At 43.8% G+C, this 11221-nt stretch overlaps 1 protein-coding gene across 1 annotated transcript; it reads left to right on the top strand.

Annotated features, from left to right (window-relative positions):
• The first annotated feature begins 1312 nt into the window (after positions 1 to 1312).
• LOC115131148 (histamine H2 receptor-like) lies at positions 1313 to 10110 on the top strand. The gene is made up of 4 exons (XM_029662741.2): positions 1313 to 2319; positions 5481 to 5649; positions 5759 to 5876; positions 6062 to 10110. The coding sequence occupies exons 1-3, from the start codon at positions 1335 to 1337 to the stop codon at positions 5766 to 5768; spliced, it is 1164 nt and encodes a 387-aa protein (XP_029518601.1). The 5' UTR covers positions 1313 to 1334; the 3' UTR covers positions 5769 to 5876; positions 6062 to 10110.
• The last annotated feature ends 1111 nt before the right edge of the window (positions 10111 to 11221 follow it).

Raw genomic sequence — 11221 nt, 5'->3', positions numbered from 1 at the left:
AGGTACATGTTATGGTGAGAATGCGTGTGTGTGTGTGTGTGTGTGTGTGTGTGTGTGATTGGTAGAGGTATATGTTATGGTGAGAATGCGTGTGTGTCTGGGGGATCTGAGAAATAAGTCTGTCTGAAGAGATGAGTCTTCAATTTAGTGCCTTCCCATATGTGCTCAGAGTCAAGGCAAACATAATCTCTTCATATCTTTTTGTCTTTCTACCTATTTCTTCCTATTTTCTTATCTCTCCCCTTTCTCTCTCGCTCCATCCTCCTCTCCACCACCCTTGCCCCCTCCCCCCCCATTTCTATCCCTCCCCCATACCCTCTACCACTCTAGCCATGTGGTGGTAAATGATATACTGTTTGAGTGATTAGACTTCTACATTCCGAACCTGGAGCTTGTCCCAAATGTCCATTTAAGCAGAAGAGGGAGGGAGAGCAAACACCCCTTGCGACTTACTGACGCACATTCACAGACACACGCACACACACACACACACACACACAGGTTATCTTATCAGTCTCTCTTATTGAATATTCCACCACTAGACATGCGTAACTGCTGCCCTCATTTTCCATCTCACTAATCTTGATAGCTTAGTAAGTGAGCAATATTCGTCTGCTGCCATTTGCTTAAATTTGCTTCCTATTTTCTGATAGTGGAAGTACTTGCACTTGTAAGTAGCTCGGTAAAGTATCTCCTTGCAGTATAGCGGCCATGTTACTTTGTTTTTGGGGCTGTCTGACTTTCTGTTGCTCTGTGTTTTTAGATGAAGTTGTGACCTGAATGCGAAAGAAAGCTGAGCGATATGGATAACATGGAGCAGTGTGGACCAGTCACCAACAGAGGGCGGTGTTCTACAGCCCATCGTCACATACTGGACCAACCATCGGACTCCTCATCGCCCCTTCACTCAGAGGACCTGTGATACACTGACCTCTCCATCCAGAAACCAATGCAATTGGACATATACATATATATCAAATATACACAAACATACCAAGGAAAATAGCTCAAACACACAGATGAATCTCCATCCACGCACATCAGTATGGATACAGCCACACCCAGATGAAGCTTCTCTAAAGGATTTATCCACTAGTCCGGACTGAGTTGTTGTAGGGCAGGGGTTAGGGTTGGGACTGGGTGTAAGGGAGGGGTTAGGGTTGGGACTGGGTGTAAGGGAGGGGTTAGGGTTGGGACTGGGTGTAAGGGAGGGGTTAGGGTTGGGACTGGGTGTAAGGGAGGGGTTAGGGTTGGGACTGGGTGTAAGGGAGGGGTTAGGGTTGGGACTGGGTGTATAGGGAGGGGTTAGGGTTGGGACTGGGACTCCAGTGAGGATGCTGTCTATGGTGATACTCGGTGTTTTCCTGTCCCTGCTCATCCTGCTGACAGTGTGTGGTAACGTCCTGGTTTGTCTGGCCGTCTGCGCCACACGACGTCTCCGCTGCCTCACCAACTGTTTCATCGTCTCCCTCGCCATCACTGACCTGCTGCTTGGCATGCTTGTCCTGCCTTTCTCCGCCCTCCTCCAGCTCAGCGATTGGCCTCTGGGGCCGACCATCTGCAACATCTACATCTCATTGGATGTTATGTTGTGCACCGCCTCCATCCTCACGCTATTGGCCATTAGCCTGGACCGCTACCTGGCCGTGACTGCGCCCCTTAGATACTCCTCAATAGTGTTGCCGAGGCGAGTTGCCTTTGCTATGGCGTTGGTGTGGGCGGTGTCGCTAGCAGTGTCATTCCTGCCAATCCACCTGGGATGGAACACGGTGGACGGCAACGTGCAGAATCGCGGCCAGGGGGACAACATGACAGAGTGTAACTTTGAGCTGAACCCATCGTATGCTGTCGTGGACTCCTCCTTAACCTTCTACCTCCCCCTGCTGATCATGTGCTGGACCTACCACCGTATTCTTCGCATTGCTCGGGCGCAGGCCAGGCGCATCATCCACGCGCGCCCCAGACTTAACAACAACAACAGCTCCTCGTCAGCCCCTCGTCAACTCACCTCAGTAACAGCGGTGGCTCTACGGGAACACAAAGCCACAGTGACTCTAGCAGCAGTGATCGGGGTCTTCGTGGTGTGCTGGCTGCCCTACTTCACCCTGTTTACCATTATGGGTTTGAAGAAGCAGAACTACCCAGCAGCCTACCCAGTGGTGCAGTGGCTGGGGTACATCAACTCAGCTCTGAACCCTTTGCTCTACGCTGCCCTCAACAGAGACTTTAGGTCCGCCTACGCCCGCCTGCTGCGCTGTGGTTACTACGGCTACAGCAGGGGGAGGGGCCGGCCACCATGCCCCAACACATTCATGACAGGTAAAAGGAACAAGGGAAAAGACAACATACACTGGGAAGGAACATACACAATAACTCAGAACTCCAAAAGCCTTTTTTTTCTGGTGCCTAATCAAATCAAATCACATCAAACTTTATTTGTCACATGCGCCAAATACAAGTGCAGACCTTACCGTGAAATGCTTACTTACAAGCCCTTAACCAACAGTGCAGTTCAAGAAGAGTTAAGAAAATATTTACTAAATAAACTTAAGTAAAAAATAATAATAAAAAGTAACCCAATAAAATAACAATAACAAGGCTATATACAGTGGGTACCGGTACCGAGTCAGTGTGCAGAGGTACAAGTTAGTTGAGGTAATTTGTATATGTAGGTAGGGGTGAAGTAGATAATAAACACTGAATAGCAGCAGTGTACAAAACAAATGGGGGGGGTTCAGGTCAATGTAAATAGTCCGGTGGCCATTTGATTAATTGTTCAGTAGTCTTATGTCTTGGGTTTAGAAGCTGTTTGGTCCTAGACTTGGAACTCCAATTCCGCTTGCAGTGTGGTAGCAGAGAGAACAGTATATGACTTAGGAGACTGGAGTCTCTGACAATTTTATGGGCTTTCCTCTGACATCGCCTATTATATAGGTCCTGGATGGCAGGAAGCTTGCCCCAGTGATGTACTGGGCAGTACGCACTACCCTCTTTAGCACCTTATGGTCAGATGCCGAGCAGTTGCCAGACCAGGCGGTGAAACAACCGGTCAGAATGCTCTCGATGCAGCTGTAGAGGATCTGGGGACCCATACCAAATCTTTTCAGCGTCCTGAGGGGGAAACGGTTTTGTCGTGCCCTCTTCACGACTGTCTTGGTGTGTTTGGACCATGATAGTTCGTTGGTGATGTGGACACCAAGGAGTTCGAAACTCTCTACCCGCTCCACCACAGCCCCGTCGATGTTAATGGGGGCCTGTTCGGCCCACCTTTTCCTGTCATCCACGATCAGCTCCTTTGTCTTGCTCACATTTGGGAGAGGTTGTTGTCCTGGAACTATACTGCCAGTTCTCTGACCTCCTCCCTATAGGCTATCTCATCGTTGTCAGTGATCAGGCCTACCACTCTGTTGTCGTAAGCAAACTTAATGATGGTGTTGGAGTCTTGTTTGGCAATGCAGTTATGGGTGAACAGGGAGTACAGGAGGAGACTAATTACACACCCCTGAGGGACCCCAGTGTTGAGGATCAGCATGGCAGATGTGTTGTTGCCTACCCTTACCACCTGGGGGTGGTCCGCCAGGAAGTCCAGGATACAGTTGCAGAGGGGGTGTTTAGTCCCAGTTTAGTGATGAGCTTCGTGGGCACTATGGTGTTGAACGATGAGCTGTAGTCAATGAACAGCATTCTCACATAGGTGTACCTTTTGTCCAGTTGGGATAGGGCGGTGTGGAGTGTATTTCAGATTGCGTCATCTGTGGATCTGTTGGGGCGGTACATGAATTGGAGTGGGTCTAGGGTTTCCGGGATGATGGTGTTGATGTGAGCCATGACCAGCCTTTCAAATAAGTCCATGGCTACCGACGAGAGTGCTACAGTGGCTTGCAAAAGTATTCATCCCCTTGGCATTTTTCCTATTTTGTTGCCTTACAACCTGAAATTAAAATTAATTTGGGGGGGGGGGGTTTGTATCATTTGATTTATACAATATGCCTACCACTTTGAAGATGCAAAATATTTTTTATTGTGACATAAACAAGAACAGAAAACTTGAGCGTGCATAACTATTCACCCACCCAAAGTCAATACTTTGTAGAGACACCTTTTGCAGCAATTCCAGCTGCAAGTTTCTTGACGTGTGTCTCTATAAGCTTGGCACATCTAGCCACTGGGATTTTTGCCCATTCCTCAAGGCAAAACTTCTCCAGCTCCTTCCAGTTGGATGGGTTCCGCTGGTGTACAGCAATCTTTAAGTCATACCACAGATTTTCAATTGGATTGAGGTCTCAGCTTTGACTAGGCCATTACAAGACATTTAAATGTTTCCCCTTAAACCACTTGAGTGTTGCTTTAGCAGTATGCTTAGGGTCATTGTCCTGCTGGAAGGTGAACCTCCGTCCCAGTCTCAAATCTCTGGAAGACTGAAACAGGTTTCCCTCAAGAATTTCCCTGTATTTAGCACCATCCATCATTCCTTCAATTCTGACCAATTTCACAGTCCCTGCCGATGAAAAACATCCCCACAGCATGATGCTGCCACCACCAATCTTCACTGTGGGCATGGTGTTCTCGGGTTGATGAAACATGTTGGGTTTGCACCAGACATAGCGTTTTCCTTGATGGCCATAAAGCTCAATTTTAGTCTCATCTGACCAGAGTACCTTCTTCCATATGTTTGGGGAGTCTCCCACATGCCTTTTGGTGAACACCAAATGTGTTAGCTTATTATTTTCTTTAAGCAATGGCATTATTCTGGCCACTCTTCCGTAAAGCCCAGCTCTGTGGAGTGTATGGCTTAAAGTGGTCTTATGGACAGAGACTCCAATCTCCGCTGTGGAGGTTTGCAGCTCCATCAGGGTTATCTTTGGTCTCTTTCTTGCCTCTCTGATTAATGCCCTCCTTGCCTGGTTTGTGAGTTTTGGTGGGCAGCTGTCTCTTGGCAGGTTTGTTGTGGTGCCATGTTCTTTCCATTTTTTAATAATGGATTGAATTGTGCTCTGTGGGATGTTCAAAGTTTACAATATTTTTATATAACCCAATCCTGATCTGTACCTCTCCACAACTTTGTCCCTGACCTGTTTGGAGAGATCCTTGGTCTTCATGGTGCCACTTGCTTGTTGTTGACCCTTGCTTAGTGGTGTTGCAGACTCTGGGGCCTTTCAGAACAGGTGTATATATACTGAGATCATGTGACACTTAGATTGCACACAGGTGGACTTTATTTAACTAATTATGTGACTTCTGAAGGTAATTGGTTGCACCAGATCTTATTTAGGGGCTTCATAGCAAAGGGGATGAATACATATGCATGCACCACTTTTCCATTTTTATTTTTTTCACTTCACCAATTTGGACTATTTTGTGTATGTCCATTACATGAAATCCAAATAAAAATCAATTTAATTTATTACAGACTCGGTAAATGGTGAGACTGTGTGGACAGAATATACAATTCTTGTCTTCTGGTCTTATATCCCTCTCAGGTGGGGGGAAAGTATGTGGAGGGGAGGTGGATCTGCTGTGTGGACACACCTCCTCCTGCAGGGCGGGGCCAAGTGAGACAGGTATGATGCTACAGGAAGTCAGCAGAGGAACGGCCACGCTGTCTCCTCAGCACAGCAACGGGGCCGCTGTCGCCAACGGCAACGACAGGTAATGGGAGATCACTACTGAGCTAAAAAAAAAGCACAAAACTCTCTGTATAATAATTTGTATTATTAAACAGTTGATACCTTATACCATTCTGTGTCCTGTGTGTCAGATCCTGCTGACCCTGCATCTAACTGTGAGGAGGACTCAGTGTCCCACCAGTCATGTACGCTGAGCCCAGCCAGCCTGACCCACACACCTAGCCCAGGGGTCAATCACATCACTGACAAGTAAGACACACCCTGAAGTTATTCATGAGTTCGTAAGAAGGCCATGGATGGAAGCCAAAACTTAAATCTTGTAATAGTTACACAAATAACATACGTTTTTTTTTTACGGTGAGAAAACGTTGCGCCTTTTTCCTTTCCAATAAAATGTTCATAAAAGTGAACCACTACTCTATGTTCTCCTCCAGGACACAGGGACTATTTGGCCATCTCCAGAAAGGAGAGCAGGCTACGAATGTGAAGGAACTCATCCAAAATATCACAGGCAATCCAGAACAAGGATACAGAGGACTTCCAACCAAAAATGTTTTATCATAGTCTATTTCTATCCCTTCAACCAATGAGCAGTGACTGGGGAAAGCCACGAGTCACTTTGTTCTTGAACACTGATACCTGGAAAGAAATATCACGGGATGGACAGAGAGACAGAAAGACTAAAACTCTCTTCCCAGCTTGGTAGTGGACTCTAACCACTGCTGTTAGTCGTATGTAGCAGATACTTTGCCCCCAATCAATGGAATATGATACCACAACCTGACAAGGAGACTAGACGCTTAGCAATTATTTAATTTATATCAAAATAATCAGTCTTCTGAGAGAAAGAAAAATAAAAAAACATTCTTTGACAGTGTTTCATCTTTATGAGGAATTTTATGATTGTGCAGCTACTGTATATGTGTCCTCTATGATGTTGAAATACATGTATGTGTGTGTGTACATGTACTCGACTAAAACATGTCCCAGAAAGTCTTGGAATCCAATATTTGTCATTTCTAACCAGGATGCCATCTCTGTTCTTGTAAGGTTGTGAAGGTATGCCCCCTACATCCAGGGATGGTACTGAATGGCGGGGGTGGAGTGGTGCAATAAATTGTATTTACCACAGTAGTCAAGGATTCTAATAATAGTATAGCATTTATTTGCTTTGTGAGCTCTCTCATGGTAGCCTAATCAGAACCTTGTACAAAAAGGATGAAAAATAAAAGTAAAGTTCTTGAAAAAAAAGGAACATAACTTGTTTTTTAGGACAAATTAACAGAGGTTTTTAGTTTGTAAAGAAATGTGGCGTATTGCTGGTCTGCACACATCAACAGCCAGTCGCTTAGGCCCAACCTGCCGGTGTGCTGGTACTAATAGTTTCTCACAACTGATGGCTTATACGATTGTGGCTAGATGGAAGTGACTTGACGCAGCAGGTTATGAGAACTAACGCGGCAGGTTAGGAACATTAAAATAGCAGGTTAGGAGAATTTCAATAAGGTTAGGAAAAGCTCAAATGCTACAGTTGTCCCCGACGCGACAACTCGAGTTGTACTCCATCTACAGACAACCATAAAAGCCATCAGTTCCAACAAACCATCCGTGGCCTACCGCCACACCGGTCTGCACACCGACCTCCTGTCGCTTACAGAAGCAGCATTGAGCTGGCACTGAAATACCTTTGAGAAATACACTGTTTAAGAATTAGCAGGAATGCTAGTAGGCTAGTGCTAACCTCATAGCTAGGTCTACAGAGACAGCTATACAGTAAGGATACATTTACATAGCAAACATCTACCCAAAATAAAATAGACCATTCTTGATTAGAATAAACTAAGTTATATTGAAAATTCAACCCAGTCTGTAGAAATATACGATATTTGAAACTAAAATCAATGTCAGGCCTACAAAACTCAAGGACAGAAACTGGGCGCTCAATCAACCTTAATGACTGTCCCAAGGAGGAGACTTGTGAGTGAGATGTGTCTACAAACGTTCTGATGAGGCAGAAACGGTCTTGGAATCTGATATTTGTCATCTCATTTCTAACCACAGCAGGCTACAATCAGTGTTCTCCATTTCCACAATCCATCCGTCGAGTCGACAAAGCACATGAATCATGTCTAAAGAATGCCTACTGATATAGAGGTACGTGAGGGGAATGGGCAGATACGAGTGCCTGTTCTCAACTACAATATGGAGGTCAGTTTGTGTCTTAGGGCTTTATTCAATCAGATCCGCTTTAGCTAACATCCGCATAGCCGTTGTTTTGGTGTGTCAAAGGTGGAACTGCTTTTGAGCTGTCAAATCCACAAGTGGCTCCCGGCATTACACCTAAAGTGAACATTGCCAATGTTCATGGAGTTGCATTAACAGAAATCCCATGCAGCCTTGTTTACAAGTTTCAACACCGGAACTTGAGTTGTAAGGTACACCTCATTAGGATTTGAGTAAGAGATGGATTGAAGCCTGGATTCAAACCAGGGACCGCTGCGCCACTCAGAAGTCTTAAAGAGGAGGGTATAGTATTTTTACATCTAGTCCAGGGGAGGGTCATGTCATTTGTAATTGATGAAATGTTAATATGTCTCAGTGTTTTAGAAGGAGTTGCTGATAAAGCTATATATCGATGTGTGTTTCTTGCCCATGATGTAGGATTATTTATCAGTGTTATTGACCTCACAATAGAGTTTAACCGATTAATCGGAATTGCCGATTAATTAGGGCCGATTTCAAGTTTTCATAACAATCGGTAATCGGCATTTTTGGACACCGATCATGGCCGATTACATTGCACTCTACGAGGAAACTGCGTGGCAGGCTGACTACCTGTTATGCGAGTGCAGCAAGGAGCCAAGGTAAGGTGCTAGCTAGCATTAAACGTATCTTATAAAAAACAATCAATCTTAACATAATCACGAGTTAACTACACATGGTTGATGATATTACTAGTTCATCTAGCTGTCCTGCGTTGCATATAATCGATGCGGTGCCTGTTAATCATTGAATCACAGCCTACTTCGCCAAACGGGTGATTTAACAAGCGCATTCGCGAAACAAGCACTGTCGTTGCACCAATGTGCACCTAGCCATAAACATCAACGCCTTTCTTAAAATCAATACACAAGTATATATATTTTAAACCTGCATATTTAGTTAATATTGCCTGCTAACAGGAATTTCTTTTAACTAGGTAAATTGTGTCACTTCTCTTGCGTTCTGTGCAACAGAGTCAGGGTATATGCAGCAGTTTGGGCCGCCTGGTTCATTGCGAACTGTGAAGACTATTTCTTCCTAACAAAGACAGCCAACTTCGCCAAACGAGGGATGATTTAACAAAAGCGCATTTGCGAAAAAAGCATAATCGTTGCACGAATCAATGCCTTTCTTAAAATCAATACACAGAAGTATATATGTTTAAATCAGCATATTTAGTTAAAAGAAATTCATGTTAGCAGGAAATATTAAACTAGGGAAATTGTGTCACTTCTCTTGCGTTCATTGCACACAGAGTTAGGGTATATGCAACAGTTTGGGCTGCCTGGCTCGTTGCGAACTAATTTGCCAGAATTTTACGTAATTATGACATAACATTGAAGGTTGTGCAATGTAACAGGAATATTTAGACGTATGGATGCCACCCGTTAGATAAAATACGGAACGGTTCCGTATTTCACTCAAATAATAAATATTTTATTTTCGAAATGATAGTTTCCGGATTTGACCATATTAATGACCTAAGGCTCGTATTTCTGTGTGTTATTATGTTATAATTAAGTCTATGATTTGATATTTGATAGAGCAGTCTGACTGAGCGGTGGTAGGCACCAGCAGGCTCGTAAGCATTCATTCAAACAGCACTTTTGTGCGTTTTGCCAGCAGCTCTTCGCAATGCTTCAAGCATTGAGCTGTTTATGACTTCAAGCCTATCAACTCCCGAGATTAGGCTTGTGTAACCGATGTGAAATGGCTAGCTAGTTAGCGGGGTGCGCGCTAATAGCGTTACAAACGTCACTCGCTCTGAGACTTGGAGTAGTTGTTCCCCTTGCTCTGCATGGGTAATGCTGCTTCGAGGGTGGCTGTTGTCGATGTGTTCCTGGTTTGAGCCCAGGTAAGGGTGAGGGAAGGGACGGAAGCTATACTGTTACACTGGCAATACTAAAGTGCCTATAAGAACATCCAATAGTCAAAGGTATATGAAATACAAATGGTATAGAGAGAAATAGTCCTATAATTCCTATAACAACCTCAACCTAAAACTTCTTACCTGGGAATATTGAAGACTCATGTTAAAAGGAACCACCAGCTTTCATATGTTCTCATGTTCTGAGCGAGGAACTTAAACGTAAGCTTTTTTATATGGCACATATTGTACTTTTACTTTCTTCTCCAACACTTTGTTTTTGAATTATTTAAACCAAACCACATGTTTCATTATTTATTTGAGGCTAAATTGATTTGATTGATGTATTATATTATGTTAAAATAAAAGTGTTCATTCAGTATTGTTGTAATTGTCATTATTACAAATAAATAAATAGAAATAGGCCGGTTAATCGTATCGGTATCGGCGTTGAAAAATCATAATCGGTCGACCTCTACCTCACAAAAAGGCAGATTTGAGTAACTTACATTGTGGTGCTGAAACTTGAAGAAGCATTTGTGGTGCTGAGAAGGCATTTCAACCGTCTTTATTTTAGACTTCACAAACAACAGGAGGGCTTTGTGTTGGAGCCTATTTCTTCCTATTTAAGCACATAAGGTAGGCCTACCTGTTTGACAGACGAAATTAGGCTATAGGCTTCTACATCTATAGATTTTTGTCGGTCAATTCCTCTACCCACCATGCACTCTTTATATAGCCTACCTCCGTGAAGGTAAGTGAAAACCAAGACTGGAATTGTGGGAGTATGAGAGGGTATGCCATAGACCTGCACAGACCTAAATACTCCTTGTTAGCTTAAGCTTTTTAAGAAAATAAAATGGATCCGAAAATATAAAGTGATTCATAACAGCGCTTCGGTCCGCAATGCTTTATGCTAAAAACAAGCTGTTGTGACTCCAGTGCATATGAGAATATCACTGTTTCATTTCTTTGGCGTTCAGAGGCTGAGCTACAATGTTCTATAGCCGAGGAGACAAAAACATGACTTGGCTTGGGAAGTAATCTAATTCTCTCACTGTCAATAGATTAAGCTATTCACTTTCTGCACAATAGAAGATGTTTAAACCCAGACAGCTTTTAGGGAAACACTTGTGACCTCCTCTCGTTGGGTTAAGCCACAGAAGAAGAGTAGCCAGTAGTTAATTAAAGCGTACGTTTTTTCTGCGTTGGTAGGCTTACTCTGTCTGAGGTGGAAAGGTAGGCCTAACTTTTGAAATGACCATTGCTCAGATTCCTAATGATGTCTCAGATTTTGTTATTTGCAAACAGGGACCGTTTCGTTGCAAACAAGACACACCGATTTGACATTGGAGAAATAGGAATAGATGGGCACATAGGCCTATCGCTCTGTGATTTCAGTCATTTGTGTGGTATTAAAAAAGATTCCTCTACTCCGTAAAATGACATAGAATGTTAATGAAAA

This window comes from Oncorhynchus nerka, linkage group LG6 (assembly GCF_034236695.1).
Source record: "Oncorhynchus nerka isolate Pitt River linkage group LG6, Oner_Uvic_2.0, whole genome shotgun sequence".
Classification (NCBI taxonomy): Eukaryota; Metazoa; Chordata; class Actinopteri; order Salmoniformes; family Salmonidae; genus Oncorhynchus; species Oncorhynchus nerka.
Note: the sequence above shows the minus strand (reverse complement) of the source record. Positions and strands in the feature narration are given on the sequence as shown.

Bases quoted from the DNA above. Each gene is read 5' to 3' on its own strand.
- LOC115131148 (XM_029662741.2), top strand. From the start codon at position 1,335: ATGCTGTCTATGGTGATACTCGGTGTTTTCCTGTCCCTGCTCATCCTG. The intron at 2,320-5,480 runs GTAAAAGGAACA...TATCCCTCTCAG, and splicing joins CCCCAACACATTCATGACAG to GTGGGGGGAAAGTATGTGGA.